We start from the raw sequence: 27,354 nt of genomic DNA, 5'->3' as shown, positions 1-27,354 counted from the left end.
AATTTTCGATGGAAGTTTGCATTGCAAGTTTTATCATTCTGTTATTTTAGAAGTTACAGGGGGGGGGGAGGGGGGGACGACACATTTTACCACTTTGGAAGTGTCTCTCGCGCAAACTATTTAGTTTAGAAAAAAAATGATATTAGAAACCTCAATATCATTTTTGAAGACCTATCCATAGAAACCCCACACGTATGGGTTTGATGAAAAATTTTTTTTTTTAAATTTATGACGTATAAAAAAAAATACTAGATCTCGATCAAACCAATTTTCGGTGGAAGTTTGCATGGTAATGTTATATCATATATTTTTTTAGTTTTATCATTCTGTTATTTTAGAAGTGACAGCCCCCCCCCCCCCTCATCATTTTTGAAGACCTATCCATAGATTCCCCACACGTATGGATTTGATGAATAAAGATTTTTTGAGTTTCAGTTCTAAGTATGGGGAGCCCCCAAAATTTATTGTTTTTTTTCTATTTTTGTGTAAAAATCTTAATGCGGTTCATAGAATACATCTACTTATCAAGTTTGATCAGTATAGCTCTAATAGTTTCTGAAAAAAGTGGTTGTGACATAAACGGACAGACAGACGGACATGACGAATCTATAAGGGTTCCGTTTTTTGCCATTTGGCCCCGGAACCCTAAAAAGAAAAGAAAACCATAATAACTTAATTTTTTTTTTTAATCCTTCAAAAAACCAATCTACCTACTGAAAAGCACAAAATAATTTCCCTTTAATAAAAAAAGAAATAAAATTTAGTTATTTTTGTCTGTCTCTGATCCACAGCGAGCTTTACCATAATGATTCCAAATGCTTTGATATAACCAGCTAAACCAGCCGCCACAGCAGCATTATAGCATTGGTTTTGTTATGCATGAGAGCAAGGGGCAAAGCATAGGAGAGACTTCCCTCCTCTCTGGCATGTGGATGTAACAGAAAAGAGTCAAATAAGTTTTCACCTCAGCAGCTCGAACAAGCCTACTTTGTCACTCCAGGGAGTGAGACCAATGCCGGATTTAGAGGTCTGGAGGCCTCAGGGCAACAAAGGAGTGGAGGCCCCCTGGCCTCAAATTATTTTCCAAATATAATGGACAATTTTCCGAAGTCTCTATTGTGGAGGCCCCGGGGCTGTAGCCCCGGTTGCCCTCCGCTAAATCCGGCCCTGAGTGAGACAAAGTAGCATTTTAATTTAGTGAAGGCCATGAATACAGGAATATTTCTAGAAGCTTTCGTCATAATGATGATGCCTTTGCCTTTCATTCGTGAATGTAAATAAATGTGGTTAACTTTATTTGATGTTGAATTTTTTAACCTTTAATATGTTCTCACTACTGAGGTGAAAAGTTATATGTGTCACACGAGAGAAAAGTTATTTTACATCTCGTGTTTTCAACAATCAACATTCGCAAGAAAACACAACTTTCCTCTCTTGTTGCACAAATAACTATTGTTCGCTGTGCACGGAATTTAAGTAGCTATGGGCGCCAGCCCAAAGACTTCTAAAATAATTACTTTTGGGACTTTTAGATTGGGTATTTGGTTTGGCTAGGAATACGGAACTTCTCATGTTAAAATCAATGTCGATATTCTTTGATTATCCAGACTAATAAGACTCGGTATCTAATAAGCACATTTGAATTATTTGCAAAGCTAATATCACAGCACTACGGCGTTTTGTGACCCAGGTAGTTATTTCCTGCTTTTTAGAAAAACGTAAGAAATACGGACATGACGAATAAGGTGTCTATCCATCATAATTTCGCAATAAGCACTATAGTAATTATATCGGCCACAAATAAAAAAGCGTTTTATAAGTTTTATTTTTATTAATTATGATTAAGATTTTAGCAGTAACATTTTTCATGCATCAATCAATAAAATTAGTATGACTGTAGTACCTTATTTTAAGAAGTCTAAAGAAACTATTAAAACTGAGTGAAACCTATCACATAAACCTTCATAAGATTTCCAATATCACAACAAAGTATTACACTTAGCAGTTTAAATATAACAAATACTCAACAAAACAATTATGTACTTACCAGATGAAGGATCATGTTGAGGTAGCTATTTTATTTTAAATCTTTTGTTTGTATAATGATATTATGCAGTAGCCATGTAAATTATAAATGATAATTAGTGTCTTAAAATACCTATAACTTAAAAGCTTACAAATAAAATACTGACCAGGTAAGGTTGAATAATTAGTAAAATACTTGATTAGGTAATGGAGTAACAATCTTAATCAAGTCCGTGAATAATAACTTTTTCCTTCATTGCCACAACCTCTTTGAGCAGGTCCTGAATGTTGCTCTGCAGTTTGCTAATCACTGCTTGCTGTCTCCTGTCTCGTTCTTTCAACTGCAGTACTGTAGAATCACACACATCACTGCAAGATGTGAAGCCTGCAACAATAATAAAATGATGGTAAAACTTTCCATGGCTTATGGCCTCCTAAGTAACTAACATTTCTTTAAGTTTTAGTCATTACTTCACAATTATTCTTATTGTATCCTGTTCTACATATGTAGTGTAAGTTTTTCTGCTCTTAGATAGATAACGCTTTGGCAGTAGCAGATTGCCAGTCTGGTTTTGTTGCTAAAATCTTTAGGATCCTAATGTCTTAAAGCCTCCTGGGAGTCTAGAGCAGATAGATACCGAGCTGCTTTCCATTTTATAAATATATTTCCACAGGAAGAGTGGTGCATGTTCCTTAGATAGTAATTCATAAAATAAATTACCACTTTTATTCCTTAGTCTGTCTAATAATTTTTCATTTTCAATTTTTAGTCGGGTGATTTCATGACGCAAACATTTTTCCATAGTATCCTTTTGCTTATTCACTTGTGCTAATTTTGCTTTTGTTTCAGCCAAACTGTGAATAATTTCATCTGTATGATTGGAGATTTTGCGGGCAGCTGCTGTGCATGTTTTGGCCTCATGTTTTTCAGTATTTACTCTTTGTTTTAGTTTGTCAACAGTGCTCTGAAAACAGTCCAAATAAAATGTTAGAATTAAATTAAGTAATGCATTGATTATTATATCATGATATTCTCCAAAAAAGGTGATTCAGTTTCAACCGAGTACCCATTTTAACCTTTTGAATGCTTTCTCTCTTGCTTCAAAATGTAGCATACACACCAGCATCTCACTAGTGAGAAACGAATTTAAACCTTATCTGTCAACGGTAAAATTGCTTTGACAGCATCTGCCATGACCAGACCCCGTTATCAGTGGTGAAGAAACATTGAAAATACTAGGGCTGGCACTACACATTAATATTTACACGTGTATAATTTGATATACCTAATATTTGATGAAAACAATATACCTACTTATTTCATTCATCTTACTAATGTTATAAAGAGGAAAGATTTGTTTGTTTGTTTGGATTGAATAGGCTCCAAAACTACTGGACCGATTTGAAAAATTCTTTCACCGTTGGAAAGCTACACTATCCCCGGTGAACATAGGCTATATTATATTTAAAAAATAAATGTTGAATACCCGTGCGAAGCTGGGGCGGGCCGCTAGTAGGTATATATAAAGTGAAGCCAATTGCCTTAAAAAAGGTTTCATTTGGTTGTTGAACTCTATAATAATACTTAGGTACTAAATTGACATTTATTTGTAAAAATTTGTCTGATGTCATATACTTAATTTTATGTTCGGTAAAAATATGAACTCCCCGAATAATCGTGCTGAATTCTCTCAGTTTAAAATGGAGCTAATGGCAAAACGAAATAAACCGAATGCGACGCGGAAAAAATGGTTTGTAATTTTAGTAAAACTGTGCAATAGACGATATTTTTTCTCCAATAGTTATTGATAATTTTTTGAGATAAAATTTATTTTTTTCATCCTACAGATGTAACTTTGATGAAATATAATAAGTAACACTGGGAATCATAAATCTTGAAACTCATTTTTTACCTATTCCCTGTATATTACATACGTGTATTTTTACATTTCGTGACATAGATATAGATTCGGCGACAGTGCAATAATAAACCAAAAATAATACGTTTCATCTTAAATTGTTTTAAGCGACATTAAATTTATACCAGTAGGTATGTCAAATGTACACGAATTAAATGAATTTTGTGTGACAACCCTATGATTCTATTTCAATGAATTTTCACCACTGATAACGGGGTCTGGCCATGACCCCTTTAGTGGTCATTGGTATGGTAGGCACAACAACACACAACCACTTTAGTGGCTCTTGGCGTTCAAAGGTTTAATTACGTTTAAAGGATGACGACCGGTTTGGCCTAGTGGGTAGTGACCCTGCCTACGAAGCTAATGGTCCCGGGTTCAAATCCTGGTAAGGGCATGTATTTGTGTGATGAGCATGGATATTTGTTCCTGAGTCATGGGTGTTTTGTATGTATCTAAGTATTTATAAATATTTATATATTATATATATCGTTGTCTAAGTACCCTCAACACAAGCCTTATTGAGCTTACTGTGGGACTTAGTCAATTTGTGTAATAATGTCCTATAATATTTATTTATTTATTTTATTTATTTAATTACGATAAACAAACTTTGGGTATCAGATATTGTATGTATATTGTTCATGAAATAAGTCTCAAAAAGTCTTAAATCAGATGGATAAAGGTTATTTCATCTATCTTTTTATTATTTATGCTAAAGACTATTTCCTTATGGATGTTAAAAGAAAGTGAACAGAAAAACCTCATGACTCTATTGTTCAGCTGATTATACAATTACAGGCAAAATTTGTATAATACACTGTGGGCACATTCCATTAGCTATGTTTGTGATGTGTAGAGTTGATTAATCAAGTAAACAAAGGCAAGTGCTAGGATGTCTGCAGATTCAATAGCAGCCTGGCATCTTTAGTCTATAGAAAGGCTTTTCTTTACTTTAACCTACTTACTTCCATGCTTGTAGGCAGGTACAGGCAGGGGGGGGGGGGGCTACCCCCCCTGGAGCTCAAATTTTACATACAATGCATGCCCCTCTGCAGCATCTGCTCCCCTAGGCCATCGGCAATACCAACTAACCCCCCCCCCCCCCCCACCCTAGTTCACTGGCTGGCTACGCCCTTGCTTAAGATAAAATTATTTAACATAGAACTAGTGTTAAGTCACATATTGTTGTAGTTTTCATTACATAGCCTAGTGGGTGGCATTTGTTATAAGCCCCAATAAATAAATAAATAAAGATTAAAAGAAAATTAAATACTTCAACAGATACAATTGTACCTCATTGTTAAATGATTATTTTATTTACTAAATGTGCATTAACCTACCCAAAAATTGAGTTTATGAAATGGATGCCAATACTATCATAATTTCTACTACACTATAGGTAACAATGTCTCATAACAGTGCAAACCGTGGAACAAATTATAATCACAAGATATACTTACATTTAACTGCTTATTCAGGTGTTCAAGTACATGGTTTTCTTCGACTAATCTTTCAGCCTTCTCCGCTGTGGTTTTATGGTAATGCAACAGTGTCCAAACAGCATTAACAAGCTTCACAAGTGCCTCTGGATGCAGTGTCGTAGTGAAGTCGAAGTAAGGGTTAAATAAATAATTAATATTCAAAAGTTCGAACTCCTGCAAGTTTGTTTAGATAGTAGTTAATAATAATAATAAAGAGCGTAATACGTACACGAGAAAAGGATAAAGCCAAAAATCGTACCTCTGTCAGTCCAATTAAGCATTCCTTGATGTTTGTATTCGTACATGGTTCGTAAACGGTCGCTTTTTTAAATTTATAATTTTGTAATAGTTCTCTTATTTCCTCATCTATCGAATCAAATTCGCTTTTCGATGCCATTTTAATTTAATAATGACGATTATTCAATAGCTTAAATCATTTAAACTTCCTTAGAAAAATGCACTTAAATATTTCTACGACGTAAAATAAAGAAAGAACCTGTGGGACTGGATGCAACTTGGGCTTGCTTGACTTTGATGGGTGCCGCCAAGGCCGGATTTTGGTGACCACAGAGTGTGAAATTATAGGCTGAGTTAGCAATACATTAATACATACACACCTCTCGTTTGCTCAGACTTGGGGTAGTGAGTATTATATTCTTTGGGGTAGACACATCCGTACATATCCATTGGGGCACTTACGCGATACTTACGCGTTTTTTATCGGACGAGACGAGATCGCGTTGTGTAATATGCTTTTGGCACCACAGATTATACTTTAAACTTACGTAGTAACTATTTATTAATCTGTAGCTGAGTAGCGAGTATTGACGATTCTGTTATTTGACAGTTATCTAGGCTTCCTTCCATTCCGTCATTAAATTTTAGCAGGTTTTTTTTAAATCTTTATTTATAAATGCTAGCAGGTTTATGTTTGTTCTCCAAGAACTCTAAAGAAGATACTGTGTTAAAATCCAACTTACCATATACCTGTAAGATCATTGTTTTCTGGTTCTGTAAGTTCAACAAACACGGTCCCATCGCCCTATGCCACCGCAGGCTTGGTCATGCTTGTATTCCCGTTGACTCGGCAAAGATATCTAATTAGGGTCATGCTCTATTCAATTTACAAAATATGCAGTTGTGAGCTTTTTGGACGCTATTTCACTGGCCTGTGATTAAGATTCACCTTGCTGACATTACCTCACCCCACTTGTATTTGGAACTTACCTACTTCGTTCCTTTTCTGAACTTTTTCTTCGGTTCATTCTAAATCCGAGTTCAAAATGTAGAAGACAAGTTGATCAATAACAAACTTGGAGAAATAAATTCTGGATATTTTATAATTCTTTCAATTCCTTCCACAGGCTTCTAACCTAGCAGTGGACAGTCATTCATTGATGTGCGTTTAAACAGAAGTGAATTATATTGCATGCTGTAATAAAAAAATATTACCTTTTTATCCTGGACACTAAAAGTGTGGAAAAATGAGTTACTCTAGTGATGAAGTGAACTTTCTCGTGTATCGATACCTACAGGAATCAGGTATGGTTAACGTATAATGGTAATGTTATGTGACTTAATTCAATATAATATCAGTATTTTATAGAACTACCAAACTATTGCAGGTTTCCATCACTCTGCATACACATTTGGTATTGAGTCACATATATCACAAAGCAATATCAATGGTGCCTTGGTGCCTCCTGCAGCTTTGTTGAGTATCCTTCAAAAGGGTTTGGAATATACTACAGCAGAAATTACTTATGGGGAAGATGGTAAGTACAGTCAGTGCTGTTATGTTTACATGGTTAATAGTAAATAATTGAACGACTATGCATAAATGTGACTTTCATGCAAGGCAAACTTGGTGAAATTTATGATAAAATATGAGAAACATTAATAGCAGCTATATATTCTGTCATTAACTTATATAGGTACATTAATTATAATATCTGTTCCCAACAAATATTTTTCAAACAAAATATAAAAAAAACGGCCTCTAAATGCTCTGACTATTTCAGTTAATGTAAATATGTATCCTAAATACTCTGATGTTAATCTATGTAAATATTACCTCAATAAAATTCTATTATCTTATTTTTACACACCATGTTTTTTTATGCTTCATTAACTTTGGGGTATGGTTAAATACATTTAAGGAAATTAAATAGCAAAGTAAAATTTCAAAAACATAGTATATTTTTATTTATTTTCATTCAAAATAATTAAATTCTGTATATAGCACTGTTGTAACATAGGCATTCTTAAACTCAATCAAACAATTGAAATTCCAAGATAGTATGAGCCCAAATGCAAAAGAGTTTGTCTAGTCACTTGCAAAGCGATGACTTTTTAAATCTTTGATTACCGCTGCAGTGTTAATATTTCAAAAATATATTTAGGCTACTTTGAAAGGTTAATGAATGAAGAAAATGATTGGAGCAGGGTACTGCATCACAAATTGATAAATATGGGTGTAGTGAGAGAAATATTCATGGATGAAGTAAGAGCGGCTGTGAGAGGTATGAAAAATGGAAAATCAGTAGGACCAGATGATATACCAGGAGAAGTATGGAAGTTATTGTGTGAGGATGGATGTAAGTGGCTGACTTTGTTCTTCAATAAGTTGTTGCATGAAGAAACTAATCCCAACGAATGGTGCGACAGTTTGCTGGTGCCCATATTTAAAAACAAAGGGGATGTGCAGGAATGCAACAACTATAGAGGAATAAAGCTCATGTCACATAGCATGAAAGTATGGGAAAAAGTGATAGAGAGACGCCTGAGAGACGAGAGTGATATAACATAAAACCAATTTGGCTTTATGCCAGGAAGAGGTACAACAGACGCCATTTTTGCACTTTGCCAACTGTGCGAAAGATATAGACGTGGAAAAAAGAACTTGCATATGGTGTTTGTGGACCTCGAAAAGGCATACGATCGAGTACCCCGAGAGGTTTTGTGGTGGGCTCTGAAAGAGAAATCCGTGCCTGGGAAGTATGTGGTGCTAATTCGGTCAATGTACAACCGTTGTTGTACACGCGTCCAGTCAACTGCTGGCACCACCGACAGATTCAGTGTCACAGTAGGCTTGCACCAGGGATCGGCTCTGAGTTCCTACCTCTTTCTACTTATTATGGATGCTCTGTCGTCGGATATACAGGAGGAGGCACCCTGGTGTATGCTTTTTGCTGATGACATTGTGCTTGTGGGTGAAGACGGACTCGAGGTACAGAGCAGACTTGAGGAATGGCGGCGGAAACTGGAGAATGTTGGCCTGAAGATCAGCAGATCTAAATCTGAACATATGTTCTGCGATTTCGGCGGTCTCCGGTTTCGCTGCCATAGACCTCGATGGCGTTACATTGCCGGTCTGCTTCGATTTCAAGTACCTCGGTTCGCTCGTGCAGTGCGATGGCGATATTGACCGTGACGTGAAAAACCGGATTAGCACAGGATGGATGAAATGGCGACAGGTCACGGGAACAATTTGTGACGCCCGGATGCCCCTCCGACTGAAGGGTAAAATTTATAAAACCATTATAAGACCTGTCGTCATGTATGGATCAAAGTGTTGGGCCCTAAAAGTGACGGATGAAAAGAGATTGCATGTAGCGGAAATGAGAATGTTAAGATGGATGTGTGGTGTTACAAGAATGGATAGGATAAGGAATGAGTATATAACAGGAAGTCTGAAAGTTGCACCCATAATAGAAAAAGTAAGAGCGAATCGCCTAGGGTGGTATGGGCATGTGATGCGGAGGGATGAAAGTCATGTGACGAGAAAGGTATTACGAATGAATGTGGAGGGATGGAACGGCAGAGGAAAACCTAGGAAACGGTGGATGGATTGTGTGAGAGATGACATGAAACGAACGCGAGTGAACGATGAGATGACGGGTGACAGAAAGATATAGAAGGAAAAGACATGCTGCGCCGGCCCCAAATGAATGGGATAAGGGCAAGTGAATGATGATTTAGCATTGGTGACAATGTTGACAAACGTAGTTTATCTTTATTTATTAATATCGAGCCGATATTTTACATAGCAAGGGAATTAGTCATTCCTTTTTTCACGAATCACAAGCAAAAACGTTCGTTTCACACTAATCTGTGCAAAATTGTTTGTCAAGTAAGCAATTAGCACTTTTAGAATAAATTTAAAAATAAATCTGTTTGAAAATAGGATTGTTTGATATACCTGGAGCAGAGTGGCGATAGATCGGAGAGAGTAGAGAAGGTTGGAGGAGGCCTTTGCTGAAGGTCAAGCAGGCAAAGAATACAAAAGATGGGAGATAATAGCGAGATAGTTCCTACTGTAGGAACAGTGCACTCTGTTCAGGCAATCAAATTGTAAGGTTTCATTTTGCTGTTGCAATAAAAAATGCCTCAATGCTTTACTTATCCAAGGTATTGTGTGATATTAATAATAATATTAATAAGCCCGCGGGGTCAACTGGTGGCGAGCTGACGGTGAGTAGCGACACCGCGAACCCCTATTCCAGAGGGCACTTTCATCTGGTTCTCACCTCTGTGCTAGCCTTCACTGGCCGGCTAGAGTGGAGTCCCAAGCGCGGGACCTATGCTCCAGGTTGGAAGTATAAATGTCATAACGCCGGCCTGCTGAACGGATTACCAGAATTACGCTACCGCAGACTCGCCTATCGACAACCTCACAGGCCTCACAGCCACTCCCAAAGTGTTACCCTATTCGCACTGTGTGTGCGGCCAATGAGGCGCCCACTCAATGAGTTGGCTAGTCACCATTTTTTATTGTCTATCACAATTTCGACACTAATTGTCATGGCAGGTGAGACTAGCTCCTCACATAGCCCATTATCGAGTCCATCCAACTTACAAATCAATAGCCTATGCACAAAAGTGCTGCACTGAAATAGTCTGTGCACCTGGCGGGGACCATCTCTGGATGTATTATATTGTGAACTCGGGGATGGTATCCGCCACGTGTATCCCTTGCTTTTAAATTAAATTATCTTAAAGGGACTCTGTGCTGTTGGCTTCGGCCCACGCACGCCTCCCAAAGGTCCGGGCACGCTCCCCATGGTTCTGAGATATGGAAAAGACATACAAATAAATATTAATAGTCTTGATTGAGGATACTTGACCTCAATCTGTAGTTGCAGTTAAAAACCTGTAGGTTTTCATATAGACCAGGATCTCTAGAACTGTGTCATATGCATAATTATTAGAGCACAGTTTGACTTCTGATCCTTTTACTGGTGTTCCTAAGCTGCAAGAAACCCAATGTTGCCAGCCTGAAAAGTGGTGCTCGTACCCCCATCAACCCTTTGAATATCCCCCTGACAATTATCAATACGAGTATTATCATACATTAGCCGTCGAAAAAATTAGACATTTTTCACATATCGGACTTATTTGAGTCCTAGCAATTAGCATTTAGTAGTGTAATTTAACTATCTCCGATCCGATCCAAAACTAATAAAAAATAAAAATAAAATAGCCTTTATTTACAGGACAAAGAGCAGTAGGAACTATCTCCCATCTTTTGTATTCTTTGCCTGCTTGCCCTTCGGCAAAGGCCTCCTCCAACCTTCTCCACTCTCTCCGATCTATTGCCACTCTGCTCCCGGTACGGCCAGCTAGCCAGCTACCTGCGCAATGTCATCATCCCATCTCATTAGAGGTCTCTTTGCTCCTCTCTCTCCCTCTCTTGGGTACCATTGGGTGACTCGCTTGCTCCATTTATCTGTGCCTCGGATGGTATGGCCAGCCCATTTCCATTTATATCTTCTAATTTTTATGGCAATGTCTTGGACTTTCGTCCTATTCCTAATTTATTAGGGTGTTTCGTAGCCGGTCAGTCTTCCGTACACCTATCATGCTCCTTTCCATGGCACGCTGGTAGCATGCTGGATGGGATGATCTAAAACTAATGATAATAACTGAAAATACATGAAATGGACAAACAATTTATTTGTTATTCATTCTAGTCTACACCGTGTTTTTTCTCCGTTAGTTTCAAGTGTCATCCCTGAGCTTAAATTAAGTAACTTTCTCAAAGATACCGGTATTCTAATTAACTCAATTTCGGAGATATAATCAATATTAAATTTTTATCTTATAAGGCCCTTACGAGCGTGTACACATGCCTTAGGGCCTGTTTACATATTGGTTAGTTAGTATGAGTTAAAACATTTGTTACTAAACGTAGATAACTAGATACTATCTCGGACGATTGATGTTCGAATTCGAAATGACGGACGGACGGTTATTTCCGTTCACTGGAAATGACATTGAATGTCACAGTTTTCAATTGTTTGGTTGAGTTAAATATAATGCTCGTGTTACAACGCTATATGCAATATTTAATATATTTTTTTAATTAACTATGCCATTTAGTTTCCCTTAACGTACCTATACTTACATTACTTACTGATACCCCGAAGTTATCGGAATTCAATAAAAACACGGTGTATAAGCATGAGAAAACAGAAAATTGTAGTGATATTTAATGATGATAGACGAAATGGTGAGCAAAGTTTTGGAGAGAAGAGCCAGCCAGTAGAAATGAAACAGTTTAAGGAATATCAAAGAGCCACAAATGTTTTTTTTGAGTAGCGTATTACTAAGAGTTAACTTTTAGGACTCCGACATACATTCTTGCCAAGATGCCTAGTTCGAAATATGTATTTTTTATTCATGTTTTTCCTACTTTAGGTTCTGAAATACGTCTCACTGAAAGCTTGAGCTTGATTGATGCCGTCAGTCCAGAGATAATTGCTGCTCGCCAAAATGCTCAAAACACACAAAAACAAGCTATTAGAGCTGAGCAGGCCACAGGAACGGAACAAAATGGTGTTGAAGTAAGTTCGTTTTTGCGAAAGACTACACTGCATTTAAGTTTTTGACACATTTGGTTTAACATTATGTTTTAATTGATATCTCTAGGTCACAGCATGTAACCCACCGGCGGCAACTGGGGGCGCAGCGACTCCGAGTGCTCCTGAGAACATGGAGGTCGATCAGTCCATAGAAATACCGGCCAGCAAGGCTACAGTCCTCCGAGGCCATGAGTCTGAGGTGTTTATTTGTGCTTGGAACCCCAGCACTGATCTCTTGGCAAGTGGCTCGGGTGACAGCACAGCCAGGTTTGTGAACATATGCGTATTGAGACTTTGTCATTTTTGGAATATTATTTTTGTGACCTTTAATGTAGATGGCACTGTGCAGCTACTTTCATACGCAGTATGCTAATAGTTACTCATAGTAAATGTAGTAACCACCATTAATTTTATATTAAGACTGATGTTATGCTTATCAGGATCTGGGATATGTCTGACAATCCTGCTACGACTCCTAATCAGTTGGTACTTAGACATTGTATCCAGAAAGGTGGGGCAGAGGTGCCCAGTAATAAAGATGTCACTTCTTTGGACTGGAATGTAAGTAATAGCCAATACAGGGTGATTAATAAGTCGTGGTTTCGTACTCATACGTTTAGTATAAGAACTTGTACGCAAAAACATTCACAAATCTGTAAAAAAAATAGTATAATTAATTTTTTTAAATCTCACATTTACCTAGTATTATGTTTACCCAACTACTTGTTACATAGATCTGTTACGTTACGGACTCTTAAGCTGGAGTCTATGAGGAAAAAGAAGAGTCGTAGTACAAAATTGCAGTCGTTTTCAAGCAGTATAATCAACATTTGATCCTCAGAAAATTCAAGATCGATTGACATTATTTACAATTAACTGTCAAGTAGCCAATTCTTCGTTCTTATTGTCCTTACTTTAGTAATTACCTGCTTAAATTACCGGCCGGCGTTATTGGATCTCATATATTTCACGACGATTCTCTTTTCGCACAGACTCTATTAATCAGATAATTCAATTCAACCTCTTTGTATTTGCTAGTTGGAAAAGTTATAAAAATATATCTTGGCAATAACTAATAATAGTTTCAAATCTCTCCAGAGTAGCGCTATGAACCGAGGCGTTATTGACGAAGTGAAGTGCACTGTCTATTGTTTGAATGTTTTCTTCAAATATTCTAGATAATTGTAGCGCCACCTATTTAAGGTTTTTTGACGGACACTTTTTGGTACAGTCAGCGTCAAATACTTCATAGCAGTCAAAGTGGCCAAATAGTTCGGTACACCATACTAAATAAGTATATGGTGTACCGAACTATTTGGCTACTTTGACTGCTACGAAGTATTTGACGCTGACTGTACATGGAGATTGTATTCTTTACCCCCACCTTCCATAACACATTACAATGTTTACATTGCAATTTCATCAATATATATCATCAAAACATCATTGCAATTAAGTCACTTGACTAGTAGTTTGACCATAAATGTTGATATCTAAGGATATTTTGTTAATTGGTAATTAATTAAGGAGCTCAATAATTGTCATTTGAATAAGGCTCCGCGTTAGTTTAAAGGAGCTTTAACGGGAAATGTAGTTACCTACTGTTCACGACTTAAAAATCACCTGCCAGATTGCAAAATAAAATACAAGCTAATTAGTGATTTTACATGCAAAATCACTTAATAGTATTAGCTTATCTCATAGAAAATGTACAATGTTGTTGTGCATGATTGCATTTTTATTTCAGTGTTAAACGGGTTCACACATAGCGAGCATACGCGAAATTGCCTCGCGCGTATGGTCGGTCTGTATGGGCCCGCCTATTAACGTATGATTTGAGAGTGAGTTTGGACCTGTTACTTTTCAGTGTGACGGTAACCTGCTAGCAACGGGATCATATGACGGCTACGCCCGCATTTGGACCACTGATGGAACCTTGGCCTCCACATTAGGTCAACACAAGGGCCCTATATTTGCTCTGAAATGGAATAAACGCGGAAACTACATTTTGAGTGCAGGGGTAAGTTAAATTAAGTAGTGACTATGATAGGGTCACACATTTTCACGTTTTCATTAGTCATTGAATATTAAGACAATGAATGGTACTCTATTTTCAGGTTGACAAGACAACCATAATATGGGATGCAGCGTCAGGGCAGTGCACTCAGCAGTTTTCCTTCCATTCTGCTCCGGCACTGGATGTGGACTGGCAAACAAACACATCCTTTGCATCTTGTTCTACAGATCAGTGCATTCACGTGTGCAGACTACATGTTGATAAACCTATTAAGAGTTTCCAGGGACATACTGTAAGTTTCTAGCTAAGTTCGTAAGAAAGAAATCGATAATTAATGATATTTATAAACCAGAAATAATAATTGTTTTTATTTCCTTTTAGAATGAAGTCAACGCCATAAAGTGGGACCCACAAGGACAGTTACTAGCTTCCTGTTCTGACGACATGACTTTGAAAATTTGGTCCATGAAACAAGATACATGTGTTCATGATTTACAAGCTCATTCAAAAGAAATTTATACCATCAAGTGGTCTCCTACCGGTCCGGGAACACAGAATCCAAATATGAATCTTATTTTGGCCAGTGCTTCTTTCGATTCCACTGTACGTTTGTGGGATGTCGAAAGGGGCGTGTGTATACACACTTTAACAAAGCACACAGAACCGGTTTACAGTGTGGCCTTTTCGCCTGATGGCAAGTTTCTTGCCAGTGGCTCTTTTGACAAGTGTGTGCATATTTGGTCGACACAAACCGGTGGGCTGGTACACTCGTACAAGGGCACAGGCGGCATATTCGAGGTGTGCTGGAACTCTCGCGGCACCAAAGTCGGCGCTAGTGCTAGTGACGGCAGCGTGTTCGTATTAGATTTACGTAAGCTATAAGGAACAACACTCAGGGCTCGTTCCACTTGACGGTCGCGTCACTCACGGCGGCGCACGCGACATTAGGCAATTTGTTTCCGGTGATATAAAAGAGGAAACCGAAGTAGCTACAGAAAGATTGAATATTCCTAGCAGTAAGTACTTGATGCCATTCTGTCTTTTACGTACTTTATCGGGAGTTCTATACCATTGCAGACTATATAAGTACGAAATAGCAAAAACATAATCTTTCTATATGTTTTACAAATAACAACTAATCTCAAACTACTGAATTTCACATGTATTATTTGATTTTATTAAATGTGTAAATTGTAATGTGTGACGACCGGTTTGGCCTAGTAGGTAGTGACCCTGTCTACGAAGCTGATGGTCCCGGGTTCAAATCCTGGTAAGGGCATTTATTCGTGTGATGAGCATGGATATTTGTTCCTGAGTCATGGGTGTTTTCTATGCATTTATGTATTTATAAATATTTATATATTATATATATCGTTGTCTAAGTACCCTCAACACAAGCCTTATTGAGCTTACTGTGGGACTTAGTCAATTTGCGTAATAATTTCCTATACTATTTATTTTATTTTTATGTAGATGGCGCTGTACCCTCCGTATATTATGCGATAACTGGTTGCCAAACAAATATATTTAACGTTAAAGCGCCTACAACAACGCCATCTTCTATAGCTGTCTTCCACATCTTAAACCGACAATGAATCTTTACAACATTATAATCAAATGAATCTTTGGTTTTACGGTTTTAGTTACGGGTATTACATTACGGAAATATAAAATTAGTCAAGAAATCTATTCTAAACCTAGGCATGCTTCTTATGTGGATTATTGGTAGTTGTTTTAGGGCATTTTAGGTTCTTTAATCGAAGGGTGCCAACTTTCCTATTACTATTAAAGCCTACATCGTCCATCCTTCCATCTGTATGTACATCATTAACCCTAATAATTAGACGGTTGAAATTTACCGTGTGTGTAGCGCTGCGCTTGTGGTTCATCTATTATTACGTCATGTAATAAATAAGGCTTGAAATCATCAATCTATGTGTAGTAAAGGGTGTAGACGGCATGGTCAAAGATCATGACTGTGTGATCTTATACAAGATTTTTTGCCGCTATTGTCAAGTGGAACGAGTCCTAATTAAAGGCGAATGTTTCAGCATTCAATCTGCTATTGCAGCAATTTAGTATGTAGGAATTATGTACATAGTTTTATTATTGTATGTTTATAACGCAAACACATTTATGACATTACACTAATCATAATAGTCAAGTACCAGAGAAAAGGTATCATTCCTTGTCAATCATAAAATACTTATCATTTTTTTTAATAAAAAAACCACCTTGGTACATTGTAATAATTTGGCAAGAGAATAAACTATTTATGATTCTTAGATATATAATTTTTTAGTAAGATAATAGCTGTAAATCATAGACTTATATGGCCTTACGAGCACTACGAATGGGGTCGATACATGGGTGTCAAAATCGCATTCTGGCAAATTGCGCAGTGGAAGCGCGTTACGTTATGCCATTGACAATTTTTTTAAATGCCTAATTGTGTTGTGACATTGTGTAAAAACTATTTCAGAACAATCAAATACACTTATGAGATTTCATATCATCGGTAAATCATTTCAAATTAGTAGACTGTACTCTCGCCTCCAAAAATCGTGTCGAGCGAGATAGTTCGAGGGAGACCTCTCCTATTACCATATTTATTAAAATAAATGTCATTTTTATTGGTTAGGGAAGTTAAGCTAGTTTATTGACTCGCTTAAGAATAGTCCTTGTAAATGTTGACATTTAGTGAAAATCATGCTTCTTTGGTTATGAAGTATTTTGTATGTAATTAAAAAATAATGCATTTATGTAACACATTTTAGTATGTTTTAACTCCTACTGATTCCTACTTAATATTCTTAGTGAATTTTAATAACTACCTGTGTTCGTTGAACAATACAAAAAATTAAAATAATACAATAGAAAAAATTTAAACTAAATATATTACTCGATGTAATAATATGATATCAATTGACAGGGGCAAGCAAGGCAAACTGCTTCACTTGGCCCTGCCAATCACCAGCGAGTGAGAGGAGAGTCGAGGCGCTCCGCCAACGCCCTCAGATCAGAACGCCAATTACATCCACACTTCCCGATAACGGGCCCGAAATCTTCCCGATTTCGGACCTGATAATCGTTTTCTGTTTTACGGAATGTCAGCACATCGTTACCGATATTGGAAACGTAAACAATAATTTGTCTGTAAAAGCGACAAATGTTCAATGTTTCATATTTTTGCATACGAACCATTTTTTTACATTTCAAATAATGTAAACGATGTGCTGATATTTGGTGAAACGGACAAACTATTTTTTTTCGGCCCCAAAATCGGGTCTGATATAAGGCCAGATAAAGTGTGGATATAATTAGCACTTAAGGTCTCCCTCGAGCCATTATCCTAGACACGTTTTTTGGAGGCGAGAGTGCAGTCTACTTTCGTGTATATCTTTGGCCAAAGATACTTGATTGTATCTTTGCTCTGAACATCGGCCACGTAGTTTGCGCAGTATAAAACAGATGGCGCTGTGTTTTGCTTGACGACACTTTTTGGTCGGAATTGTTTGTATAGGCTTATCCTTACTTTTTTAGATCTATGCTGTAAATAATTAAATTGCCAATAAAATTGAAAGTTGTTTCGCTGTTTATTCCAAAATGATAGAAAATAGGTATATAAGCTAAACAAATTTATTAACCTGCCTTAGACCTAGTTTAGTGTACTCTTCGGTCACGTGTGCCGCCAGATTTTAAATAGAATTTGTGTTATTTTTAAAGATTCATATGTAATTTACTGACAAAATAGTAGCAATATGGACATCGTAACATGGCTGGATAGCAACACATGTCTTTATATTTAACTCCTAGAGTGGCATTGTCCGGCTCCCTGTCTCTACGGTAAGCGGCGGGAGCCGGGAGACGGACATATATTGCATATTGCCCTCCTAACGTAAAGTGCAATAACTCATATTAAAAAAATAGTACCTGGGCGACCGAGCTTTGCTCGGTTATAACTATTTATTGTAATATGGTGGTGTATAGGTGATAATCTACATAAACTTAAAAAGTAAAATGTGAACTGACAATTATTATTATTTACAATCGATTTTAACCTTACAGCACAACTTGTCACAGAGTAACGCCATCTATTGTCAATTTCTCTTATTACATAGGTAATTTTTTTACTAAATTAAACTTGTCTAAAACAATAAAAATTAAAAAATTATATATAAACTTGAACATATAAAAAAAAAACAAAAGTTAGTCACCGGGCGAGATTCGAACCCGTAACACTCGTTTAGCAGTCCACGTCTTAACCTGCTGGACCAGACGGACAGTGGCCGGCAACACGGAATTAGCGACCATATTCTGCGACGAAAAAAAAACTCATGAAAACTCGAAAACACGCGTTTTCCCAAACATAAAACTAATCCAGATAGATTGTATACCCCCAAAAACTAATGAGAAAGTTGCGTTTTATCCTCACGTGGGGCAAAGTTGCTTTTGAGTCGTTTCCTTATGATAGCTGGTAGAATTGGCTTTTTAATGATGATTTTGGATGATAAATATTTAATTACGTTCACTTGGATTTGATTTGGTTTTCTTTTGGTATTTCATAGTTACTATTTTCCTCGCGTTAGTGTGGTGAAAAATATTGTGTTTCACTCGGTGGCAAAGTTTCCACTTCTCGAATCTTTCGCTTTGTCGGGTATCAATATTAGCACGAGCGGTTAAAGAATAACTTTGCCCCCTTGTAAAACAAATAACTATTAAGTGTGTACTTTGTTCTCATACGATGTGTCACACAATTAAATGAGATTTCAAAATAAGTTATTGCACTTAACGTTAGGAGGGCAGTATAACAAGCCGTTGAATGGCGGCGCCTCAGATTGAATGGTGGGTTGAGTGGCGCGGCCATTTTGGAAAAATATAAGTCAAGTGGCGGGGCTTCCACGCGTGATCATCGCGAATTTGCCGCGTGTTAGAAATATGACCATTTCCCAAAAAAAAAAGTATGAATAATGTATATAAACTATTTATCATTGACTTCAGCGTGAAATGGCTTATTTGATTGTATAACAATGAATTCCATTCTATATATGTGAATTATGCTAGACTTGTTCTAATCTCTTATTACCCAATTTTTCTACTTTCATGCAAGTATAAAAATACGTATAAGTAGGAAATCAAACAATTGATTGAAGAAAAAACAGTCTTTATGACAAAACAAAACATTGATATAGACCTTGGACTAATAATACTGCGTAAATTGACTGAATAGTCATTTGAGTAAATTGGTGGAAGAAAAATATAAAATATGCTGACATGCGTGGTCAAGTGTTGTAGGAATTATTCAAATCAGATGAAAAAAAGAGATGGGATACCTTTTCATAGGTAAGTTTATTAATTATCATGTTATCGTATAGTACGCAGAATCACGATATTTCAATTTCTGCGGAACAGGAGTATGACCAGTAGGTTGATTAGGGTAATTTCCCGAAAGTAGGGTAATTGATGCCCTTCTTATTAAATCTTTATGTATAAGAGATTATTTAGGTAAATGAATAAATCATCGATTGTGAATTTCAAAATAAGTCGGTATGGTATTTTCCCGAAAATAAGGAGATTAAAGACACTTTTATGATAGTAAACCTTTGTTATTTATATAATTTTTTTCTTCAAAATCAGATATCTCTAATGTCTTTTAACAATTGATTTCTTCTAATGTTAAATATTATGATGTTATAAGTGTTTGCACGCGGTGCATGTAATTTGAGTCCGTAGTTATGGTGCGCATGTGTTAAGACTTATAAAAGCATATACTTACGTAGATATTTGTAAAAAAAAATTCAGGATTATTTTACATTTATAAATAATCGATGTTTATAAATTTTCGTTAATTGTTTATCATGTTTTCCGATCTGCAACATATATTTTTTTAAACTTATGGTTTAAAGATATGTTTCAAGTTAAACGTACAAAAAAAAAGAAATGTTATAATTCCAATGCAAAATATTATTATTTTAAATATATTTACACAAAGTAATTATGCAACATTACGCATTTTCAAGACCTATTAAATCAGGTACATATTTATTGTCAAACATAAAACAGTGCATTTTATTATTTTAAAAATAATTATTACATCAGGGAGAATATGTTTTACATGGTATCACTAGTCTACACGCACACTTTAAAACCATCCGCCATTCCAGTGTCACAGTTTGTCATAAGTCAAATTACCTCTGATAATATCTTTACTCTATGATTTAGACATTATACCCTTGTTTTACCCCTTACAATACACAGTTTATTTCATGTTTTATTGCTGCGTATTCCGTTTGAATGTTCGCGGCTCGACATTCGGCGACATCCCGCCATTTCTAACAAACTTTTACGTAATTCGACCGTTAGGGAATACCATCCTTGTTTATTGACGAATGCTTCTTGCAAGAGTGAGCAAGCAAGGCATATTTTTAACGGTTTTATTTTAGGCGCGAAATACGCCGTCGTACAGAGGCCGGGAGACGGTCTCTGCCACTCAAGTACTTGTTATGACGGAACCTTCTCCCGGTTCGTGGCCAATTAGGGGAGTGCCCGGCTCCCGGCCTCTGCCACGTAAGACATATTTTAAAAAATGGCCGCGTCATTTCTCATACCTTTCAACCGGAGGCGCTGCTACCCGAATAATTAACTGTTGTCTAAATAAATGTATAAATATTGGTACCTGCGTTGTAAGCGAAAATAAGCGTATAGTCTATATCTGTAGTCGTTACAAATGCAAGTGTTTGTGTTAGGCGCTGTGCGTTACACTTTTGGGATGGCGTACTATGATTATTGAGATAAGCTAGACACGGCTCTTTAAACAAATAATGAAAATAACACTTTCAATGTGTCTGGGTTAGCCTTGTTCATGGCTATTCCAAATTTCAATTAGATAGCTTAAGTAGTTCTCTAGATATTTAGCGATGTGACAGACGGACGGCAGTGGCGGATTTACCGAACAGCAGAAAAAGCATATGCTAAGGGCCCCGCGCCTAAGGGAGGGGCCCCACGCACCGAACCCCTGACCATGCGATTTCAGTACACGAAACCGATCAAGTTCAAGTCGAACTCGCGCTCCAAAGATCCTGTACTATCACATTTTGTTACAATGTATTTTTCGTAAGTCAGTGGCAATTTTGATTTTTTTTTTATTATGCTGTCTATTTTTCTTTATTACGATACCGTTTGTAAGGTCGAGGAATGCACGGAGATTTAAGGCTTACGCAAAGACCAGTAGCAGAGTTTCAAGTAAAACCGAAGGCGCATAGTGTCTCAAAGCTTTTGTGGACGGCGAAGCTGCAGGAAAGATCTCGGAGACGAACAAAAGAAGTTGTGTTAAAAAACAAACTGGTGAAAAGTAAGGAAGAAGGATGATCAGCTTTGCGGCCGTGGGAGGCTAAAAGGCGCGTTCCTCTCCGGCCTGCCGGGAGCCCAAAATAGTTGTTGCAAAGCCCTGATCGTGATATTCGTGATCGAACCTACCTAATTGTCAAAGTGTTATAAAAAGAAGACAGAGCTCCGCGTAGGCCGAATATCAAGCCCTGCATCCGAGCCGGAAACCCAAAGCATACCGGCAAGTCGCACTTTCGAGCGAGAATTAAGGCCGAGCAGCAGGCGAGTCGAGTTCACATTCGTTCCATTTCAAACTCTGTTCTCCTATAATTCAGCATTTGCATGGAGGCACACCGCGATAGAATGCTACGGGCTTCCGTCCTTATACGGAGCTCGGCCTACAGCCTCGCTCATACTAGGGCATCGGTTTCATTTTAAGCTTTCCTGCAGCTTTGCTATCAGTTTCGCACGGGAACGCGACGAAATCGGGTCCTCCGGATATGCAGCCCTAGGTGGGACTCTGTTTTTGGTCTCGTTTTTTGACTCACGTGGCCATTGATTCCCAGTTCCCATTGCGTCCCTGATACATCCTACCTACTTTGTTCGTAAGTCCGACTCACTTTTCACCTATTTTTATAAGCTTTTATTTAACTTGTTAATTTATTTTATATTTATTCATTGTTATAGCTGCAATAGAAATACACACTTGGTGTACATTTCGACTGTCTACCTGTTACGAGTCATACGATAGAGCACACTGAACGACAGATTTATTGGACATTTTTTGGATTTTTGTACAGTGTAGCGTATTAGAACAAAAATCTAATAATTACGATTTTCTATGTGTAGTAGGTAGGCGACAATATAAATTTACATAGAAAATTTCAAGTGCTTATTTATAACAGTCTTCATGTGGTATGTGCCCGCCCCGACCGTCTACTGCCAGTCGATTGCCAGCGGAGACCCTGCTTGGACTTGGGCGATCAGTTCAGAATGTGGCTGGTTCAACTGGAATCGGCTGGAAAGAGCTGGAAGTAGCCGCTCAGGATCGCGACAAATGGAAAATTCTTCTGCGAGCCATATGTCCCTAATGAGGGATAACAGGATTACATCATCATCATCTATAAGGGTTTATTTGTTTTTTTTTTTTTATCACCTATTACGGTTATTAAATACAGACCTCAAACTTGGTATGATAATAAAAAAAAATACACTACATTTTTAACACGATAAAAACGAGCACAAGTCGAAAAAAATTAAAACATTGTAAAAATGTTGTGATACTAGTGGTGCGAGCCCGACTCGTAGTTAGCCGTTAGTCGTTTTTTTTCTAACCAGAGGGGCCCCGCGAGTTATTGTGCTAAGGGCCCCGCGCCTTCTTAATCCGCCCCTGACGGACGGACAGAGTCGCACCATAAGATTTCTTTTTGTACCTTTTCGGGACGGAAGTCTAAAAATGTTCAAGTGATTTTATGGCTCGAATTTCTCGAAACTGTCCAATCGTGGAAATATAGCAATGGGTATTTGTATTACAAGATGGAAAAACTGTTGTTAAACCGCTCGTGCTAATATTGATACCCGAGCAAGTGCAAGATAATATGATAATAGCCTAAAAAAATGTTAATGTTATAAAATGTTGTAATTTTTATCTTGAATTATTATGAATTGTTGTTTTTTATTTTTATTTACTTGTTTAATTGTAATTAATATGATTTTTTATATATTGTATTTATGTTTTGACATGTTTTCCATGTCCTAGCGTTTGGCCTCCGCTGTGAGCCGGACATATGTTTGAACTGAAATAAATTATAAATAAAAGATTCCAAAAATGAACCACAAGCGTTGGGAGTGAATCAAAAAGTAGAATCTTGAGCGTTGCGAGGGTTTCAAGACACGAGGGTTAAACCAATTTTACAGTCGGCTGTAAAATTGGAATCTTTTATTTAATGCTAAGTAGCTGAAGTAATTTTAATTAATTTACACAAGGCCGGTTACATCATTGCTAAATTTAGCATGCCAAAACTAAGACATTATTACTGTCTAACAAATATGGCTTTACACATGCTAACTGCATTAACAAAGACTGTGTCTTCCTAACCCTCGACGCAAAGTGAGAGGTGTTATATATTTGACACCAATGTTTGTCTGTCTGTGGCATCGTAGCTCTTCAACGGATGGACCGATCTCGCGTTTTTTTACGTGAAAGTGAGTTTTCTTGCGGTGACTCTTAGCTAAATATGTTTGATAGAAATCGATCCAGCAGTTTGAAGAATATCAGCTCTTTTCCAAAATGATGTAAGACATTTTTGTCATTAAATAAGTGTTTTTTTTTTTTGCATACAGCGTAAGTGATTTTTATAATTTTAATTAAATAGTTATTTCCGAGTATAATTCATTCAGGACACTAAATCAATTTTTTTTTAAAGAATTAAATCCCAATATGCTTGAAATCGTGCTAATACTTCATTCGGTTCTAAATTCGTGTAAGCTGAATTTGCGCAATCCCACAAAAGGTTATTCCCACTAGTTACCACCAAAATTTCGTTAAAGTTCTAAACGAATAAAAAACGTATACATTGCATTGTATAAATAATATAGACTTTAAATAAAAAAATATGTGTTCCAGTAAACTGTCTTAGTGATCAAAGATACACGAGTTTTGACTGATTTGTTTGTTCGTTCGTATAATTAATTTTTCCTTGACTATTTTAGTTTTTTCACTTGTACCGGTAAAACTGGTTTTATTTTTAAACAGTACTCTATATTTATACAATACTATTTATACTGTTTTTATTAGTATTGACCTCTAACTAAATTTTAGTGTTGCCTCTGTTATTTTCAGTGACTGATTCTGATAATATAGATATCTACTTAATTTTAATTTAAATAAACATGAGGTGTCCACATAATCATAAAAATAATTACGTTATGTAATATGTGGAGGGCCCCTTGCAAGCTAAATGGCTACGCAACCCCAAATAACATGATGAGCCTCTGATTACCCTTAATTAATGAGAAAATAGGAAATACTTGTAATGTAATTAATCCATGTTATGATTTCAGTAACGGACGAAAGTGTAATTCCACAGATATGAATAGATTACACAAGGGCACGCATTTTGGGACAAAATCCCAGTAGTTACCACTGGTAACAATTTGGTGGTGTGGTAACTAGTAGATTCCCACTGGTATATTCATACCATCGAATACGTTACGTCCGAAGGATTTTTTTCCTAATATTGATGAAATTTGATATCTGAGGATTCGAAAGGTACCTTAACATGAATTCGTAGTCAAATTTAAAAAATGGCCGCCATTTTGAATTTCTTTATTTTTGGTATGATCATGTTAAAAATCCGAAAATGCCTTTACACCATTGTCTGATACACCGGCCTGGTTGGTAGTGCCATTGTAATTGATTGTAGGTGCCTTCTACATCGAGTGGTATGGCAATCCAAGGAAAAAATTACCTCCTAAGGCTCCCAAAATTGATGCACACCTCCTGGACAAACACGGATGAAGGATGGACGGATGCTAAATGCGTGTAATTTAGCATCAAATTATGGTATTAAAAAGATTTCCAACTTGCTAGGAATCAATTCCTTAACCTTTTGAACGCTTTATGTCATACACACAAACGCCAAGCTCCCGCACGCCAGCGAGCTAATGTAAACCTTAGTTGAAAGGGTGAAAGTTACTTTCACAGTGTGCGTCATGACGTTTTTTTGGCGCTGTGTGCACGACTAGTAACGACGCCTTTAGGGGTTCCTGGCGTTCAAAGGGTTAAAACGCTTAATAGAATTAATCAAGTCAAGAGACATTACGAGCCCGTCAACAATATGTTGAAACTAAGTTGGCGGAAAGTAAAAATCCCTCTAAAGAGATATGGAGGATTGTTAACGAAGAGGTCGGCGTGAAAAAATGTACCCAACCCGTTACCCTAAAAAAACCTGACGGAAACGCTTACATGTCTCATGAAGAGGTCCCAAACGTATTTAATTCGTACTTTTTGAACAGCATCGGAATACGTGATAAACAGCGAGGAGTCGCTGTCCAAACAGTACGTCAGTAGGCACTTGGGGTACCTCTGATATACCGACATTCACGTTTCCTGTCGTAACACGTGAACTATTGGACAAGACGATTAAGTCCTATTTTAAACACCCGGACTACAGTTGACGTATACGACATATCTTTAAATATTAGGTCATTACCCATGAAATTGGCGTTTTGTATGGAGATTTTTAACGAAATTCGATATTTCATACAATGAATTTTGCGGATTATTTTGTGATGGTATTTTCAAACCAAACAATTTTTTGCCAGTATTCTGAGGCATATTTTCTATCTCATTTTTTTTTTAATCTGTCCCGTCAGAAAAAATATAAGTCATTTAAACACTCGAACCGGCAGCACATGAAAAGAGCTGTTTTCAGGGCGGTATTCTGAATACATAAAACAATAAAAGTAGCAAATAATTGTATATAAAATCGTTGTTATGTAGCGCACTAATGAAATTAAAACATTCGAAGTTACTATAAACTATGACATGACTAATACTTATGAACAAAAACGCCAATTTCATAGGTAATGACCCAATATTATATTAAGCATATGGCCTATTTTATCTCACATTTTAGAAGTTTTATTAAATGACATGTTTCTAGTTGGTATATACCCCAATTTTCTTAAAAGTACAAGGGTATGCCCTGTATATAAAGGAAAAGGGGAAAAGAGTGATGTCAACAACTATAGACACATAACCATCGTACCTTCCATCTCAAAGCTAGAATCAAATAAGGTGCTCACTGACCATCAGTACGAATACCGGAAAAAAAGATCCACTACCATGGCGGCACATAAAATGGTAGACTGCATTGTGACTGGTCTAGATGATAGATACAAAATGGCTGGCATACTGTGCGATCTTTCGAAAGCATTCGATGTTATAAATCATAACTTGCTTAGTTGCTTCTAAATAAGTTAAGTATGTACGGCATGACTAATTTCACTCTAAGTTTGTTTGCATCATTCTAGTCTGACCGTAAGCAGGTGGTCAAAATGTCCATAGGTAGCAAAACAGTGTCTTCAGATACTGGTTATGTCAATTTGGGCATCCCTCAAGGGTCGGCAGCTGGCAACACGTTATTTTTATTATTTATTAATGACCTTCCGTCGGCAATCACGAGTGGCATTTCCATTCTGTTTGCGGATGACACAACGGTCGTCGTCAACGCACACGCACACGCAAATTGCTGAAAAAAAATCACGAAGCAAGTGACCAACTGCAAACGTGGTTTTCCTCTAATGGCCTGTTCTTAAATATTGCCAAATCAAATGTTATGATATTTTCAAGACGTAACGCTAAAGTGCCACCGTGTATTGCTGACGGGCCAACGCCAATATGTACACATTTGACGTGACTACATTTCTAGGTTTTACACTTGACTCAAATCTGCATTAGAAGTGCCATGTCGATGGGCTATGTAATAGGTTGAGTAGTGCCATTTTTGCTACAAAAAAAACTACAACATCTAGGAAGTCACTGAAGGCCGTATATTTCTCGCGTTTTCACTCCTTGATGTCATATGATACGGTTATTTGGAGCAATTCCACGGACGCAAATCGCGTATTAATATTCTAGAAACGTGTGATACGGTTACTGGCAGGAGTTAAACCCAGGCACCCTTGTAAGGAACTATTTTAAAAAAGTCGCGTAA

The 27,354-nt window shown here is 37.0% G+C and overlaps 2 protein-coding genes across 3 annotated transcripts; one reads left to right on the top strand and one right to left on the bottom strand.

The window, feature by feature from the left end:
• Positions 1-1,811: 1,811 nt before the first annotated feature.
• Positions 1,812-5,976, bottom strand: LOC133521100 (uncharacterized). The gene is made up of 4 exons (XM_061855867.1): positions 5,688-5,976; positions 5,408-5,602; positions 2,747-2,990; positions 1,812-2,410 (listed from the first exon to the last, which is right to left on the bottom strand). Exons 1-4 carry the CDS (start codon positions 5,823-5,825, stop codon positions 2,247-2,249), a joined length of 741 nt encoding a protein of 246 aa, XP_061711851.1. The 5' UTR covers positions 5,826-5,976; the 3' UTR covers positions 1,812-2,246.
• A 154-nt stretch (positions 5,977-6,130) lies between these two features.
• Positions 6,131-17,891, top strand: LOC133521089 (F-box-like/WD repeat-containing protein TBL1X). Of its 2 annotated transcripts, none has more exons than XM_061855846.1 (9): positions 6,131-6,417; positions 6,793-6,970; positions 7,054-7,203; positions 12,128-12,273; positions 12,359-12,558; positions 12,732-12,852; positions 14,159-14,311; positions 14,409-14,600; positions 14,690-17,891. In XM_061855846.1, exons 2-9 carry the CDS (start codon positions 6,913-6,915, stop codon positions 15,188-15,190), a joined length of 1,521 nt encoding a protein of 506 aa, XP_061711830.1. In that variant the 5' UTR covers positions 6,131-6,417; positions 6,793-6,912; the 3' UTR covers positions 15,191-17,891. The 2 variants fall into 2 exon arrangements, with proteins under 2 accessions (XP_061711830.1, XP_061711840.1); XM_061855856.1 differs by having other exon boundaries at positions 6,131-6,441.
• Positions 17,892-27,354: the final 9,463 nt, after the last annotated feature.

This window comes from Cydia pomonella, chromosome 1 (assembly GCF_033807575.1).
Source record: "Cydia pomonella isolate Wapato2018A chromosome 1, ilCydPomo1, whole genome shotgun sequence".
NCBI lineage: Eukaryota > Metazoa > Arthropoda > Insecta > Lepidoptera > Tortricidae > Cydia > Cydia pomonella.
The sequence above is the reverse complement of the archived record's forward strand: the minus strand, read 5'-3'. Positions and strand labels throughout refer to the sequence as shown.